At 56.0% G+C, this 17,332-nt stretch overlaps 1 protein-coding gene across 14 annotated transcripts in view; it reads right to left on the bottom strand.

The window, feature by feature from the left end:
* CAMTA1 (calmodulin binding transcription activator 1) overlaps window positions 1-17,332 on the bottom strand; it is a 963,406-nt gene that overhangs the window by 287,478 nt on the left and 658,596 nt on the right. For 13 of the 14 annotated variants that reach the window (XM_017498373.1, XM_037727793.1, XM_017498371.2 and 10 more), the window contains one exon: window positions 5,521-5,592. The exons of the other annotated variant lie outside the window; for it this stretch is intronic. In XM_017498373.1, coding sequence (XP_017353862.1) covers window positions 5,521-5,592 — 72 coding nt within the window. The remainder of the gene's footprint in view (window positions 1-5,520; window positions 5,593-17,332) is intronic. 14 annotated transcript variants of the gene reach the window in all.

Here is a 17,332-nt window from a genome sequence, read left to right as displayed (position 1 = left end):
GGGAGCTCAGGCCTCCTCCCCCTTCCTTCCTCCTCCTCCTCCCTCCTCCTCCCCCCTTCTCCCTCCTCCTCCTCCTTCCTCCTCTTCCTCCTCCTTCTCCCTCCCCCCCTTCTCCTTGTGGGAGCTCCAAGCCTGGGCTCTAGGAATGCCGGTCCCTCTGCCATGGAGCTGCCCCAGCCCCAGCTGCTCCTTCTAAGGGCCAAAGGAATGAGGATGCCAATGGGACCTGCTCTGAGGGAAGAGATGCATGTTCTGGCGAACTCTTCGGGGCTGCCATGGGGGACAGGTGGCCTGGGGCAGGAACAGAACCGGGTGTCTCCCTCAGAGTCTCTCCCTGCAGCCTTGCCCTCCTCCCCTGTCTGGGAACCACCCTAGGAGACCCTGTTCCCAGCGCGAGGGTGGACAAGAAGCTGACCACGCTGGGGATGAAATGCCCACTGATTTGGGGCTCTAGGGTTTCAGCTCTGTCCTGTGAACCTGGTTCTGGAGCCCCAGGCCTTGTGAGGAGAAGCCTGGATCCCGCCCAGAGGCAGCCCCATCAAGAAGGCATCTTCTTTCTCTCCTGGGAGGTGGTGAGTCCCAGGCAAAGGCAACTTCGCTCCTGGACATGGGGGCCCTTTGGGGCCAGGACAGCCTGGGGTGAACCCCATGGTGAGCTGGCATCATCCCTGCCCCAAGTCCCCCACCTGTCAGCATCAGCCAAAAAGCCTGCTGTGGGCAGGCTCTGGCTGGCCACAATGCCCGTGGTACTCAGCCTCATGGTGTCTGCTCTGGGGGTGATGGTACCCCTGTGTCCTGCACCCACTACTTCTAAGGGGACCCAGGGCCGGCAGAGGCTCATGCGGGGGCAGCAGACAGAGCGGGGGCAGCAGACAGAGCGTGTCCAGGCTAGGGGTCAGGCAGCTGTCCCACTTCCTGGCTACTTCCGTGATCTGTGACAAGGCACCAATCTCTCTGCTTCTCAAATGCCTCTTCTATAAACGGGTTATAATGTGCCCCCAGGGGAGGAGCAGAGGGCGGCGATGGGTGTCCCGCATTGACTGAGCCACTGTGGCGCTTCTGGGAGGCTGTTTTCTCCCCGGTGAAGGGCAGCACATGGTAGAGGTTCACTGCCCAGCTGGGAGTCAGCACCAGAGGCGGCCAGTGGCATGGTCACGGCTACTGGTCCTCAGGGAGGTCCAGGCAGAGCGGGAACCCGCTCCTCGGACCCTGAATCCAGGGCCCCCACGAGGAGCTCAACTCCCAGAACTCAGGCTCAAACATCTGCCTGCTCCGGAGCTGCCAGAGCCCGGCCTGCACTGCCGCCCGTCTCCCCAGGCCCCGGGGTCCCCGTCTCCCCGAAGCTGTGCTCCTGCTCCCGCAGGCTCAGTCCGTGCTGCCAGGGTGGGCCGGGAAGGAGCCCCCTCTGCCTCCACCCAAACAAGCCGGGCTTGGCAGCCAAACAACCCCGGCCTGGCAATGGCGCCACGCAGGGACACACCCCCGCTTCGCTCGGGTATGGAAAGCAGTCATTAAGCATTTTAGAGGACAAGGGCAAAGAGAAAAACACTCATTAGAAGCAGAAATAGTTTCCAAATGAGCCATACAGAATCTGCAGGGAAGTCTGGCCTGGAATGGGGACCTGGTCCCCCGAGGGGGCAGGCGGAGAATGCAGAGGACTGAAGGTAGAGGACCTGGAGAAGGGGCACATGGGGAGGTCAGGGGCCCTGAACCTCTGCTGCCCACTCCTTGAAACCAGCAGAAAATCCCAGACAGGAGGGGCTGCTCTGTCCAGCTCACCCCTTTGTGCCTCTTCCACCCCAAGAGGCTCATGGCCTAGTGTCTGTGGTGATACCCACATCAGGCGGTAGGGGCAGAGGCCACGGCCTTGTGAGACCGGAGCACAGCCCGCTCCTCTCCTGACCACTGGGTGTCCTGGGCCTGACCCTGCTCTCACTGGGTCTCAGAGATCCTTCTAGAAAATGCACTGAGCAGGTTCAGGGAGCCTGAAGGTCCGTCAGCTGTGACACAGAGTCCCCCGAGATGCTGAGGATGTGTGCCGCCAGCAGAGGGAAAGAGGTGGCCTTGCCTGGCTGAAGTGGACTGAGCTCAGGTCACCTGGTCCCTCCCCAGCTGTCCCGGTGACCTCACATGGTGCCCACTGGTCATAGCTACGGCTTTATTCACCTGTGGGTCAAACAGGCGTCAGTGCCCTGTGTGAGGGGTTTCCTGCCCGGCTCCTCGCTTACAGCCTAATGTAGTATTTGTCAGCAATGAAGAGATGGGGAAGGAGAATACGACAGAGAGAAAGGCAGAGAGACAGACAGCCTGCAAGACAGACAGACAAACACAGACAGAAAGGCAGCGCCCTCTCCTGAAAGCCCCATGACTCAGAAGCTTAAGTGCCCTGTCAACTCGGGCCCTCCTCTGTAAGTCTTGGCACCAACCCCACGCTCCAGGCCCTGAATCTTCGAGGCATGTTCATCCCTGTCCTGGGGTGGACAGGTCATCATGGCAGAGCTTGGCTCTCCCAAATGCTGGCTCCTGCCCTGGGAGTGGCTTCGGCTCCGTGCTGGGCACTCAGGGGAGACAGGAACGCATGTCTCTCCCTCGGGGAGCTAACTGAGTGGAGAGGAAAACCCCAGCCCATGTAAGCAGACATGCCCACTAAGTGCAAAGTGGCCTTGGGTGACATCAGCTGGGGCATCTCAGAGGGGAGGAGTGAGTTCACGATGGGCGGACAGGAGGCAGCCACTGAGCTGAGGCGACGAAGGTGGGGCAGTGGGTGCTGCTCCTTTTTCCACAACACGTCTTCCTTCCCTTCCTCCCTCCCTCCTTCCTCCAATGCCCTTACCTTTCTAGAAGGCTCACCCCCTGCAGGGGCCTGAGAGGGCATGGCTAGCACTCCCTCCCTTTCCTAGTGCCTCCTGCATTCAGAGGACCAGGCTGGCTCCCTCCTCAGCTCCCACCACGGTCACGGCCCTGACACCTTTGACCCCACATAATCCTTTTTCTTGGTAATTGGTGTCAGAGACAAACTTGAGCCAATTTCCATCTGAGCCAGTGTCTCATGCCTCCTTTCCTCCTTAACATCAGAGAAATTAAACCTGGCCACACCGTCATTATCCTGGTGGTGTAATTAGCACCAGAACAAATTGCCCTGAGCGCCACCGGCTGCCACGCTGGCTCTGGGCTCTGAGCAGGACGTGCGTCGCGCTAATTGCTTTGGCCTCAGCTCCTTAACCTCCTGTTGCCCCACGCGGATGCGGGGGAGCAGGAGACCCCCACACCTGTGTGCACTCCCTCTTTGTGATCTGATCACAGAAACAAGTGTGACACTGAGGACACAGAGGAACGGGAGGAGAGGGATGGCTCCCCCGGGCTCGGGCAGAGAAGATGAAGAGGCCCCAGCTCGGCCATGAAGAAGCCTGGATCCTGCCACCCCAGCCTTCAGGGAGGCTCCGGCTTCCCCGCCAGCTGGGAGGTAACGAACCAGACACACATGAATCAGTCCAGGTACGTCTCCAGCATGTGGAGGCTGGGAAATGGGAGCGCCAGCGAGGGAAGAATGGGGCAGAGAGCGGGACCCCTCCCCTCGCCTGGCCCGAGGAGAGGAACAGGAGCAGCCGAATCTAGGGGGGACCTGGAGTGAGCAGAATGCAGCTTGAGAAGTCATCAGCTCGGACCTCATGGCCGCCCAGTGGTGTCCGATTCCAGGAAAGTAAATTTAGTGGAATTAAAAAGCTGCAAGAGCATGATGGAATGAGGGGAGGCAGGCGGACGCGTGGGCATGGGAGGACAGGCCTGGAGGACGGGCGGCTGGGCTATTGGCAGGACGCCAGCTTCCAGGGGCTGCCCCGACAGGAGGGCAACGGACAAAGACATGTTCTGACCAGGGGGCATGAAAACCGAAAAGCAAAGGGACAGAAACCAGGCCCTTAGGTCTAGAGGCCCAGGAAGGAGTGTACAGGGCTGCAGGCTGCTTTGGATAAAAGGTGTTTCTTGGGAAGCCAGAATTTGTGCTCTAACTCTGACTCAGCTGCCAGAATTCTGCCCTCGGGTGGAACCCCACCATGCATCGGGGAGAGGAGGAAACCCTCTGCCAAGGGGTGGAACACCTTTGGATCAATTCCTAGTAACAACACGCTGAAAGCCACATCCCACGGCCATGCTAAAACTCCCATCTCAAGGACACAGGTCTGAGCAATTAGAAAACCAGGTGCTAGCACGCCAGCCTCCAGGGGCCACAGAGCCAGGGAAACTGATGACAGGGTAAGGCATCGGGAAGCGGCCTCTGTGTTTCAGCACATCCCCAATGGCCTCGGGCGCCATTTGCCACTGAACTTGCTGAACCACAGACAGCTATTTCTGGGAACTGAGGGAGAACAGAAAGGGTTTGGAGGCTGGCGCTGGGCAGAGCCGACGGGTAGAGAGCCTTGTCTAGACTGAGCCCTGGCCTACGCACTGAGATGGCTCCGGCCCTGTAGGCGCCTTCCAGACCAGCTCTCCTGGGATCATCAGCCTCTCTGCACTCCGTGGCATGTGTGACTCTTTTATCCCTGAGTTTGTGTCACAGCATGTGGGGGCTTGCTTTCCCTGCTACCAGGCCCTCCAACTACAACCCCCGCCAGGTCAGAGAGATCCCCAAACCATCAAGGCCCAAGGGTTTGCTGCCTTGAACAACAGAGGGTGAAACCATAGCGGGAAAGGCCTCAGGCAGCAACTCCTGGGTAGAGGCAACAGTGAGATCTTGGGGTGACAGAGGCTGGCCAGAGGGAATGGGTTCTATTGAGAACAGCTGCAAATCAGAGGATGTGTTTTGAAAAGGACCTATGTCCACTGCATGGATCCCTCAGACCTTCCGGCCCACATGGCAGGCAAGACAGCTGGCAGACAACCCCCAGTGGGCAAGAGGCCAGGTGGGCCTCCCGCACCCACCTGCCCCTGGCTCAGCAACACTGTGCACAAACACCGTGGACAGAGATCCGGGCCCCAGGCTACTCTCCCACAGGAATGGCCAGCATGCCCAGCCACCACCTGCTCCTTCCCTGCCATAGCAGACATCACAAATCGATTACGGAGCTCCTTCCTCCTTTCCCCAGAGCCATCCCAATCAATCCATCTGCGCCTGGCAACCTCCGGGAGCCCGTTTTCTACACGCGCCTGGTAACTAACCCATGAGAGAAAATGAGTTTGCAGCTTTCAGCCAACGGGCATTTCAGGGCAGGATACTCAGCCTTCTTTCTTGTCCTCATCCAAAGAAAACTGACGCGCCTTGGAAGCTGGAATCACCTAGTTTATTTCCCATCGGTGGGCGAGGGTGACCCCTGCCACCAGGTCTTATCCCCTTCCTGACAACTGACAACACCAGCCCAGCCACCGAGCTGGCCTCAGTGCCGCACGGCCGAAGTCTCCCTAGGCAAGCTCACCAGGGCCTCAGCCCGAAGCCACGCTGCATGCGGAGCCCCACGCCCTCAGTGCCCTCCACAGACCCTTCCCGAGCACCAGTGACGGAAGAAGAATCCAGTCCCAGCCACCTACCTGAAGGAGCCAGTAGCACCTCCGGTGGAAGGTGGGGATGATGGAGGAATGGACATAGCAGCCGTACAAGCACTAGGGAGAGAGGAAAAACGAGAATTCAGTTGGAAAGGGGGAAGGAAGGAAGGAAGACGGCGCAACAGAGAAGGAGCAAGAAGGGGCCGTGGCCGCCGGCGGCCCAGGGAGACCCGAGGGCGCCTCTGTGTCTGGCTCCAGCTCCAAGACTAAGGTCCTGGGACAGCACCTACCAAGCCCTGTGGGGACATGCCAGCCGGCAGACTCGATAGGCAGCTGGTGCTTTACCCTCTGGGGGCCATAGAGGCATTGAGAACCCAGGATAGCCAAAGACCAGGGAAATGTACTTATGTCTGCATTTGCCTGTAATTTCAGGGGCTTGGAGTTACTCTGTAGTTCATTCCTAGGGTCTAGGTTAAGACCCGTTGGGGAACAGGGAAGGACTGATTGTTATAGAATTGATTAAAACACATGAAACACACACACACACACACTGCAGACCTTTCCTGGTCAGGGGGCCCTGGCCGGCATGAGCCCAATGCGGGGGGAGTGGGGAAAACAGGATGGGGCGGCACCCACGCCCTCAGGAGGGGCCTCTAGAGCTGTGGGGCCTTTGTGCAGCCCTGCTTGTGGACTGTGCCTGTTTATTCATATATTTGTTTGTTAAGTAATCCTGCATCTTTTGCAGATGGACTTGGTTTTGGAAAACAGACATAGCCAGGCTGGAGAAAGTGGGTAGTAAGTCAAGTTCAAGAAGGGTGGACTGTGAGTCAGGATGGTTCTGGGCCCGTCACCTAGACCCAGGTGAGCAGAGTTGACCAGAGGGTGGGGTCACTGGGGCTGGCATGTTGGTGAGGAAGACCGCCCTGCCCTGATTCTGTGGCCCTGCCTGTGTGTGCTGGGCACCACAGGCCAGGCTTGCTGGTGAAATGGAGAAGGGGTCTAAGGAGAAGCCACGATCAGGTCCCTCTTGCAATCCAGCTGGAGGGTCTGAGTGGGAGGGAGGGGCCCGGCCTTGAGTAGGTTGTCAGTTTGGAGAGGGAAGTCTCACGGCACCCAATCATGGGGGCCCCCATCAAGGCCAGGGCCAAAGCCTTTTCTTTTGGTGCTTTTGATTCCAGACTGGAATGATCTCCCTTCCATCAGCTTCAGAGTTTCCCTGGCTTCCCATTGCACCTCCTCCAGAAGGGGTGAGGCAGAGAGGAGAGGAAGCTTCCCTGGAGCCCCCAGGACATCCACCAGGTGGGAAAAGGCCTCCCCCGCCTCTCCTTGCTCATTGTAATCTCACTGTTGTCCCCCACACCCTTGAACCAGATCTCCAGAGGGAAATGCCACCAGTTCCGAATTTAAAGCTTTGATCAGATGTTATTGACACCCTCCAAAAGACCAAGTGCAATTTGGTTGAACTAGGAGTCCACTGGAACCCTGCCTTTCTGATTGGCAGAGTTGAAAGAGAAATCATTTTGGACTATGGAATTCTGGCTGCAAGAAAATCAGATTTCAATGTGTTAGAACTTTTACAGATCGCTGTCAGCTGGGACTTAAGCCCTGTATAAACCAAACAAACAAAGCGGAAATTAATTTAAACGATTCCCTTGCAATTCTTGCCCATGAAATGTATTTATTATTAAGAAAGCAATATTCTTTCTTGATTTTTCTTGTTTTCAAGACACGGTGTTTTGTTTTCATTGTTTGATAACTCACTCCTTTGCTGAAGGAGACTCATGTCTGGACATTTTTTGTAAGCATTTGGTTGCAATAAACAAGCAACCCACCTGTGACTTTCATCAGCCTCTTTCCTTTGGAATTTCCATGTTCTCACAGGCAGGTTCATTACTTTGACTCATGTCACGAGCCAAATGGAGGGCGACATCAGTGGCTGAGGGATGTCTCTCCCGTCCCTTTGAAATAAGGGGCCTCCATCTGCTGTTTCCTCACTCTGTTCCTCTCTAGACTTGGCAATGACTCGCCCTCTTTACCTGTCTTGTTCTCTGTCCACTGCTTTCTTCTGGATTTGGAAAGACCGTGGCTGATTTTCACCGTCACTTCCCCCTCAACTGCCTGCCTGTCTGCCTGGACTGGGCTTCAGCCTCCCTGAACCCCACACTCATGAGTGAGAATTTCCTAAACACCAACTGTGTTGTACAAAAGAGGAAGGCCCAGGCCCACTCCCCCAGCTCCACAAAGCATCCCAACACCTGTCTGCCGACAACCTGGCTTATCCAGAACTGCCCCAGAACCATCCAATACGCAAAATGAAGTTAAGGAAACGCTGCCATTTCTACATGAAGGCTCATGCATTTTAATCAAAGGAACCCTCCCGGCCTCGCTCCAGAACCCAGTTACTCCATTTTTAGACACTGCTCTAACCACTGTGGCAATCCCATGCCCCTGGTCTCTTTGGATGAGAAGGGTGGTCCTGGGATGGCAGGAGGGATGGAAAGTGCAGGGGGGGCAGATCCCCGACAGCAAGGACTATGTCAAAGGGTACCAGAGGAGGAAAGAGCTATGCCAGGAGCCCCAGGGACTCAGGAAGCCCTGGGCAATCCGACCCTTCCATGTTGCCTGGCTCAGCACATGGGCTCACGCTGATGACCGGTTATTTGTTCTCCATCTGCCTTCCCACAATGGGGGCTCCGGAGGGTACGGGGCTTTAGGCTTTTTGAATAAAGATGGCCCAGTTCTCCCCACTGGCAGCTCCAAGACACAGATCCTAAGAAAGGACTCCAGAGATGGTCAGTGTTTAACTTTTGTCTGTGGCACCCTGAACACTGAGGACTTCTAATACACGCTAGAAAACAACCTTGAAAAATGGCTCTGCATTTAGGGCATAAAGGGTTAATTCAGTTTCAAGGAAAGTGGACTTGTGTGGAGTGGAGGTTTGCTGTCTGTGTGGGGAGAGAGGTTCACGGCAGTCCCCTCCTGATAAGTGGCTATGAGGACCTTGCTGAGTCCCCTCCCCTCCAGAGTGGCCACGAGGACCTTCCTGAGAGGTGGAGCCTGCCTGGGGTGGGAGATGTGTGCCTGAGCTCCAAGAGTCCTCGTCCTTCTAGGCTGTACCGTGGGTACGACTCTAATCCTTTCTCTAGGGTGGCTGTGTGGGCTGAGGGCTTATGCAGCAATGGAATCCTTGGGACACTCCTCGGAACCCTGGGCATGTGCACCCTCATCAGTGACTGTCACCGGAAGAGGACATCAGAGGAGGCTGCAAAAGCTTTACCGATGAGCAGGGTTTGCCTAGGGAAGCACAGCAGAGGGGAAGTTTCCAGCGGCAGGAAAAGCACTCGGTGGAGGACAGGGGACACGCTCTCCCATTCCAGTCACCTCTCGGCCCAAACCACGCCACGGCCCAGCCCTGACCCCTGGCTCTTGCCACCCCCACTGCCCTCACGTTGCCGTCTTTTCACCAGATTCCAGGCCATATGACAAGGTCGTTACCAAGCCAACCGGGGGTTAGTCGAACGATATTCCAGGAGGCCGTGTGTAGAATACATTCCCTTTACCCACTAATCAAAAAAGCAATCAAGTTTGTCTGTAGTGATTTGTGTTGTGCAACTCCTGCCGCTTTCTGATCACGCTCTCGGGGTCCCCTGGGGTTCCCCGGTTGAGCTTTTCATTGGGGGAAGCCACATCCTGGGGTTCGTGAGTAAATCTGCGCAGGTGTGAGGCGCACACGTGTGTGGGAATGTGAGGGAGTGCGTGCCGGGGGTTCCCTTGTTTCTGTGTATCCACAAAAAGAGAGAGAAAGGAAGCAGCTAGGTATTTCTAGGCAAGCTGGGAGGATGTCGCCCTTCAGATGAAGCTGCCTTCGAATCAGGTCTGTTGGGGAATTCGGGCCTGCAGCTTCCCCTTCACCTGGCAGTTGAGCAAGGAAACATTTTTTCATGAATATTCAAAATTGCTTTTATGACACTATAGGGCTTCTTAAAAAAAAAAAAAGTAAAGATGAAATTACAGGGAAAACCAACAACAGCCAACAAGAGCTCCCTTCAGCTCAAAGCGCGTGCCTCAAAAAACAAAGCGGCATTGCTGAAGGGACTGAGCTCTGTCGCAGAGCCCCCTGGAACGGCGTGGGGGCCGCACCGCAGAGGGCTCCTGCAGGCTGGACGGCCACGGTCTCGCGGCCACGAAGGAAGCCCCTGACAGGTTGGGACATGGTGGGCACCTCCCTCCCCGGCCAGCTCTCTGCGGTCCCATCTGATGCGGCAGATTCTGCCCCGCCCCCAACAATATCTCTGTCTCTCTCTTCCTATCTCTGTATCTGTTTGTCTCGCTGGCCTGGATTCTCTGTCTCTTTGTCTCTGTCTCTTTGTCTCTCTCTGTGTGTCTGTCTCAGCCTCTCTCTCTTTGTCTCTCCCTATCTCTCGCTCTCTTTCTCAGTCTCTCTCTCCATCTCTGCAGCTGTCTCTCCCTCTCTCTGCCTCTCTCTCATTTCCCTCATCTCTGACTCTCTCATCTCTTTCTCTCTCCATTTCTGTCTCTCCCCATCTCTCTGTCTCTCTCCATTTCTGTATCTGTCTCTGTCTCTCCCACTCTCTCCATCTTTCTGTCTCTCTGTCTCTCCCCGTCTATCTTGTCTCTCCCTGCCTGTCTCTCTGTCTCTCCCTGTCTCTGTTTCCCCTGCCTATCCCTGTCTCTGTGATTGACACATATGCCCTCCATTCCTTTCCTACCGCCTCCCATGCACCCCTCAGGGAAAGCTGCAGAGGACCCAGCAACCTACCCAAGGTGGCCCGAGCAGAACATGCTTAGGGCATGGAGCTCTGGGGAGCAGATGGGGACTGAAGGTCCCAGTGGGCCACAGGGCAGCCCCCACCCGTGTCCCTGCTCAAGTGCGTGAACCCCTGGCCCCAGGAGGCCTTACGTGTCTGCCTGCAGGCTCTGCTGCACGTGGCGCCACTCACCAGGACAGCCCCCCCATGCTGCCTCCGCAGACCCCGCTCAGCCCGAGTCCAGCTCAGGTCCCCCTCCCAGAGCCCCCAAACCAGTGGCGTAGGAGTAGACCCTGGGAACACCCGTCAGAGCGAGGCCATGGGCACACGGCGGAGGGACGATGTGGACTCTGCCTCGGGTCATTTCACTCTTCACCTCCACAGCCTCGGCTCACCCATCCTGGGGGCTGGCAGACGTCCTGCTAAAGGCCAGACAGCAGGTGTGTCCGGCTTTGAGAGCCAGGAGGCCTCGGGGGTTACTAGGTCCCCACCAGGGCAGGGAAGGAGCAGCAGGCAGAATGGGATGGGGCTGCGTCCTAATGAGACCACCACAGACGCAGAAATCTGAATTCAGATGATTTTCAAGTGTCATGAATATTCTTCTTTCGGCTATTTTAAAAATGTAAAAACTGTTCTTACCTCACAGCTGTTGAAAAATAAATAGTTAGGCGTGATGGCTCCCGCCTGTAATCCCAGCACTGCGCTTTGCGAGGCCAATGTGGGCAGATCACCTGAGGTCAGGACTTCAAGACCAGCCTGGCCAACACGGCAAAGCCCTGTCTCTACTAAAACTACAAAAATTACCTGGGTATGGTGGCATGTGCCTCTAATCCCAGCTACTCGGGAGGCTGAGGCACGAGAATTGTTTGAACTCAGGATGCAGAGGTTGCAGTGAGCCAAGATCACACCATTGCATTCCACCCTAGTGACAGAGTGAGACTCCATCTTAAAAAAAAAAAAAAAAAAAAAAATTAGCTGGATGCTGTGGTAGACACCAGTAGTCCCAGCTACTCAGGAGGCTGAGGCAGAAGAATTGCTTGAACCTGGGAGCTGGAGTTTGCAGTGAGCCAAGATTGCACCACTGTACTCCACCCTGGTGACAGAGCAAGAGTCTGTCTTAAAAAAAAAAAAATTAGCTGATTGTTGTGGTGCACACCTGTAGTCCCAGCTACTCAGGAGGCTGAGGCAGAAGAATCACTTGAACCTGGGAGGTGAAGGTTAAAGTGAGCAGAGATCTTGCCACTGCACTCCAGCCTGGGCAACAGAGTGAGACTCCATCTCAAAAACTAAAAAATTAAAATAGGTAGTGGGCCAGATTTGGCCTGCGGACCATTGCCTGCTGACCCCTGACCTGTCCGGTTGTGAAAAGTGTGCATTATATTGTCCTTTAAAAAATTCCCAATTTTAAATCACTGCTAGTGATGTTTGCATAGCACGTGCTCAGTATGTGTGATTTCCACAGGATGTGTGGCCTTAAGCAGGGAAGGGAAGGCGGGGCGTGGCCCAGGCGTGCGCAAGGTCATGGACTGCATATGACACAGACACAAGGAAAGCCAGAAAATGCCTTTCAAACAGCACTTCGTTTGGGATGTTTGTTTCCTAGTCCTGAGTATGAGCACACGTGGCCCTTTTCCCCTGGAGGAGCAAAATGACCCTAGAACTTCTCATTGGCCTCCCATGAAGACCTTCTCCCGGGAAGCCCCTTTCATGCAGTTTTCTTGTGTCCACCTCCCACAAGGAGGCAGGGAACTCGCGGAAGGCAGGGGCTTGCTGTCAACCTCCCATTATGGGAAAGTGTGAGCCCAGCGTCTGATTTCACGGGTTGCTGGAAAAGACAACAACTTTGGCGTTGCTCCAAGGGTCTCCTTAAGGTTGGGTTATCCAACTTGGCAGTCACTAGTCACTGCGACTGTTTGAATTCTAATTTAAATGAAGTACAGTTAAATCAAATCAAAGCTTCAGTTCCTCAGTTGCAGAAGCCACGTTTCAAGCGCTCAACAGCCACATGTGGCTGAGGGCTTCCACGGTGGATAGTGCAGAAAGCTCTATAGATGCTCCCACATGAGAGAACAAGGGCTGGGACCAGTTCAGAGATGCTTGTCTGAGACACTTGGAGCTTGCGACCCAGGGGCCATGATCTGGGGGAGTCAGGGCTTCAAGGGATGAGGACTTGGGGAGTCGGCCTGCTTGAAGGTTGGCACCTGTTATTCTACCTGGGCAGGGCTGAGTCAGCCAGTGAGGATTCCCAGAGCCTTCTGTGCCTGTGATGGAAAAGCTCAGTCCTTAGCTCCCCTCCCTTCTCCTTCCCCAAACCTTCTCTAATGCAAGGATAATACCCACTGGGGCCTCAGACAAGGGTGTTTCCCAGCAAATCCCCACCTATAATCCTCTTTTATGAGGGTCCCTCTGCCATCTCCTCTGCAAACAGTCCTGCCCCAGTCCCAGTGGCCAGGCCACTAGCAGGGGCCAGCGAGTATGGTCAGGCTGGCTGTGGCTGACCCCACAGCCCCTGTGGCTGGCCCCGGAGGCTCCCCTGGGCACATCTCTCTCCTGCTGGGGAAGTGGCTATCTACACAAAGGCAATCTGAGCGAACATAGATTTTTTTGGTGCTTGGTTTATCTCTTTCGATTGTATCTGATGCACCCAAGACAAAGATGAATCGTTTTTAAAATATATCCAGGATATAAAGCTGACGGAAGACAAAGCTCATAGAAGGCAAGGGAAGATCCACCTAGAAGGTGAGGGTTTAGCACTACCCTGAAGCAATGAGGGGGCAGGAGCAGGTGAGAGGCAGCACCGGGGGCAGACGGGGTGGCAGCCGCAGCCTCCAAAGCAGGGTGTCCTGGGCTGGCTGGGCCGTAGTTCAGGTGTACAAGGGATATGTGGGACTAGATCCTATGTGAGCAAGTGTTCACTGCTGTCCACTCTGTGCCCACCTTCAGCTCTTGTCCCCCAGGCTCCCCCAGCCTCGTGGAGGAGAGAGAGAGAGTAGGCGCCAGGCAAACAAGACCAAATCCAACAGCCCTGGTGCTAAGGGCAGAGTGCCAAGAGGGCGTGAGCAGCCTGGAGGATGGAAGCGTCCCCTCTTCATTTGGAAGGTCAGCAAAGTCACCTAAGAGGAAGTGACATTTGTGCCGAGCCAAAAGGGTGAGAGGGAATTGGCCAGGTGGACGACAGGTAGAAAAGGCTGGGCCAGGTGGACAAAATGCATACAGAGCAGGGTCTGCCACTGGCCAGGACAGCAGGCCTTTCCCGGCTCTGTCATCTGCGTCCTTCGTGCCGGGTGAAGCTGGGGGTGGTGAGTGCGTGAGTCCACATACTGTTCTGCAGAATCTCCCCCAGGGGACCCATGGTGAGCAGCTGGCAGGTGGCCCTGCCTTTGAAGCAGAGGCCCTGTGATTTCATGGCTCTGCCCTTCTCCACTGGTCCAGACTGTGCCTTGAAGCAGATTTCCAGGAAGGGCTCAGAGTTGCTCTGAGTACTTGGCTCAAGCGTAGCCTCAGAGCTGGAACTCTGGCTGTGACCCGCCCGCCATCCCGCGTCTCCATTCCTGTCTCTCTATGCCTTCCCTGCACGGCCTCCTCCCCACTGCAGTCGGGCTGACTTTGTACAGCAGGTGGCCAGAGTCCCGTTATTCCAGCTGTGACCCAAGAGGCAGGACAGTCTCCCTCTTCCAGACTCAGGTGACAGCACCAGGGAGGGACTCTAACCTACCTGGATTGCAAGGCCAGGACTGTCCGTGGGGTGGGGCACCACCTGGGCAAGGGCCTGCAGCCCAGAGGGCAGATCCGTCAGCAGAAGCAGGGCCTGAGTGTGCTATGCCGACGTCCACCAAGGGCAGCGTTGTGGGGTTCACAGCAGGGGGTAAAAATGTGGTTCCTTTCCTGTCAAAGCCTAGACATCAGGAAGAAGTAGGTGCTCCTCAAAGAGCAGGTGGGAGTGAAAACCTTCCAGCACTTTCCAGACCTCCCCAACCAGCAGCAGGTAAAGCAAGGCGCAGGAGGGGGACCAAGCAGCCCTTCTGCTCCCAAGGGCACCCTGACACAGAAGCAGATCCCGGGAGGCCGTGGCTAGATCGTGCGTGGGCCAAGAAGAAGATGGCACGGACTCCTGTTGCCTGGTTCTCTAGCTGCACACCCGTGTCGCACAGAGGTGTGGAAGACCAGGCCTGGACGCACTCAGCAGCTTGTCCAAGGTCACCCGGCTAGGAATAGGCAGAAGGGTTCCAACAAGCCTCATCCGACCCCAAGGCCAGTGCTCCTTCCCCCAGCACGCTGCCTCCTGGTCCTCGCTCAGACACCCCCGAGGCTGGCTGAGTCAGGGCTTCTTTGGGACCCGCCTTCGCCAAAGACAATGAGATGAAGTCCCGGAGCTGCTCCCAAGACTGTCCTCGCTGAAGGATTTGGTTTGTATTAATCTTAGATTAGACCAGATGATTCAATTCACATATTGCCTGCAAAGGCACAGGGCCTCAGAACTTGTTAAATAGTGAATTGCTTTACGAGTTTGAGCTAAATGGATTGCAGTCTGATTCAGCCTCCAGGGTTGGATGACAGCGGAGATTTGGAATATTAGATCATCATTGACCAGGGCTCTAGCCCAGCCTCTTTCCTAAGACAGCCCACAATGGTGTCTCCCAAAACGGCTTGTGGCCCTGACGCCAGGGGACTGAGGCCAGACAGCAAGAGGGCTGGCCTGGATCCCCAAACCCTGATGCCTTCAGGTTACAAAGGCAGGTGCCGGCCACACCTCAGGCCCAGGCTGCCCCACTGGGACCAGGGCCTTCCCTGAAAACAGCCCTTAACACTGTACTTTCTTGGGGGACTCCTGTGGGCAGGGGTGGGCAGGCTCCCCCAGACTCATTCTCCAGGGGTCTCTGGAAGAGTGGCTGACCTTTGGCTTGGCATTCTGGCTGGCCCCGTCCTTCCACAGTATTAAATAGCTCTTTCTGCCATAGAGGACCCAGGAGGATGAGGAAAGGGCCCCCTTCCGGGGACCTCACCACCCTCCGGAAGGAAGGGTAGTATGAATCCCTCTCGGTAGATGTGGGAACTGCGGCTCAGAGGTGTCAATTCCTTCCTTGGAGAAGGTCACAGGGGCACAATAAATCAAGAATCTGAACTCCAGTCCCCTAGACGGCAGAGCCTACAGGAGTCCAACCCCATCTCCCTGGTCAGAAGGCCTGGTTCACTCCCTGAAGGGACCCAGGGGACCGGGTGGCCCTGTCTGGCCATGAAGTTTGGCTTCTTTGAAGTGGAGGCAATTGAGAGCACATAGAAACCAGGAGGGGCAGCAAACCTCAAAAAGCTGGCCATTCGCCACCTCCCCAGTCCCCACCCCTAGACAGGAAGCTGATGAGGGAGACAGCCAGGAGAACCAGGCAGCACCAGGACACGTGGTGCTCCGTCCCCGCCCCATCATGAGGCAGAAAGTGCCTGTGGACCTCTGGCCCTGGGGGACAGGAGAGACTCCCCTGGGCATCTGTGCTGGCAGGAGATCCGAGGAGGGGGCTCCTTGGTCAGGCAGAGAGCACCAAGAAGACCAGCCAGGTGGGGACCCTGGATCTCTGCTCAGGAGGGAGGACCGGTGTGCCATCCAGTGGGGGATGGGAAGGTGGGCCCCTCAGTCTCACCAGGAGCAGTGAGAAACTCTGCGGGGGGGTCATGCAGAGAGGGATGCTCGGTCCTCAAGCTGGAGGCTCCCCCAGCCTCTCCGAGGAATGTTCTAGATTGCTTTTGCAGCATAAGCTCTTTTTCGAGCCAGAAAGTGAAATGGGAGCAGAGGTAAGAGTGGCAGGGAACAGTGCGTGCTCCGGAAAGGAACCAGGGAGGTGTGCAGCCTGGCCGGGGATGCTAAAGGGCACAGGACCCAACCCAGTAGTCCCCTAGGAGGCTGGCACCCGTGCCTCTGCCCCTGCTGGGCTCCCCTCACCTGAGCTGCTTCCTGCCAGGACCCCCAAGCGCCTGCAGGGAAACATCTAAATACAGTGGCTGCCGGCCTAACGGCGACATGAGTAAGAAAGGCAATAAACATTAAATGAATTTTTAGATAAAAAGTCATAAAAATCACGTTTAAAGATATAAATAAAATCCTGGAGCTTCAGCTTTATTGTTTTTGGGGGGTTCCAAGATTAATAAATTAGTGGGCATAAAATGGAATAATAGCTAAAAATTGATAATAAGGTAAATTTAGATTTAGAGGGGGAGCTGATCCGAGTCATGAATCTCAAGTCAGAGACGCCCCGGGGTGGGTGAGGGGCACGGAGGCGCTGAACTCTCCCAGGTCTTGTTCCACGAGGCCCGAGGGTCAAGTCCTGGAACCTGGCCACTCTCACCTGCCCGTTTCCCCACCCTCCTGGGACTCTTGGCCAGGCTCACATGGGCCCCTGCTGTGTCCCAGCAGTTGCCAAACTGCTTTGGGGAACGCAGCCAGCTCCTCACCCGGCACAGTCCCCGCCAAGCGGGAGCTGGAGAGCTGCACCTCAGAAATCTGTCCTGATACCTGGTTCCCCTCGGGCCCTGGCAAGGAACAGGCTTTCTCCGAGCGGGGTGTGCCAGGCGGCTGGGCTCTGCGGGCCTGTCATCAGGAGCTCTGCTCGGTTATCTCCCACCCACGGGCTCTTGTTCTTTTAGCCTATTCTAATACATCAGTGCTGCTGCTCTTGCAAATACTTCCTGAGTGTACTGGGCATAAATAATACATAAATAAAGTGAAATTCCCTCTTTCATCAAAGCGGACCACCGAGACCTATTTCTTGGAGCCCTGCCAAGGCTACAGCTGGTCTGCAGAGTGGTTTATACTGGTGATGGCCAGCCTTCTTCCTTCCCACTTCCCTCCTTCCCTCCCTCCCTCCTTCCCTCCCTCCCTTCCTTCCTTCCTTCCCCTCCCTTCCCTCCTTCCTTTCCCCCATCCTCCCTCCCTCTCATCTTCCTTCCTTCCTCTCTCCTTCCCTCCCTTCCTTCCTTCCTCCATTCCCTTCCACTTCCCTCCTTCCCTCCTTCCTTCCTTCCCTTCTTCCCTCCCTTCTGTCTTCCATCCTCCCTCCCTTCTATCTCCCCCCTCCCTTCCACCTCCCTCCCTCCCTTCC

This window comes from Cebus imitator, unplaced genomic scaffold, assembly GCF_001604975.1.
Source record: "Cebus imitator isolate Cc_AM_T3 unplaced genomic scaffold, Cebus_imitator-1.0 Scaffold240, whole genome shotgun sequence".
NCBI classification, from domain to species: domain Eukaryota; kingdom Metazoa; phylum Chordata; class Mammalia; order Primates; family Cebidae; genus Cebus; species Cebus imitator.
The sequence above is the reverse complement of the archived record's forward strand: the minus strand, read 5'-3'. Positions and strand labels throughout refer to the sequence as shown.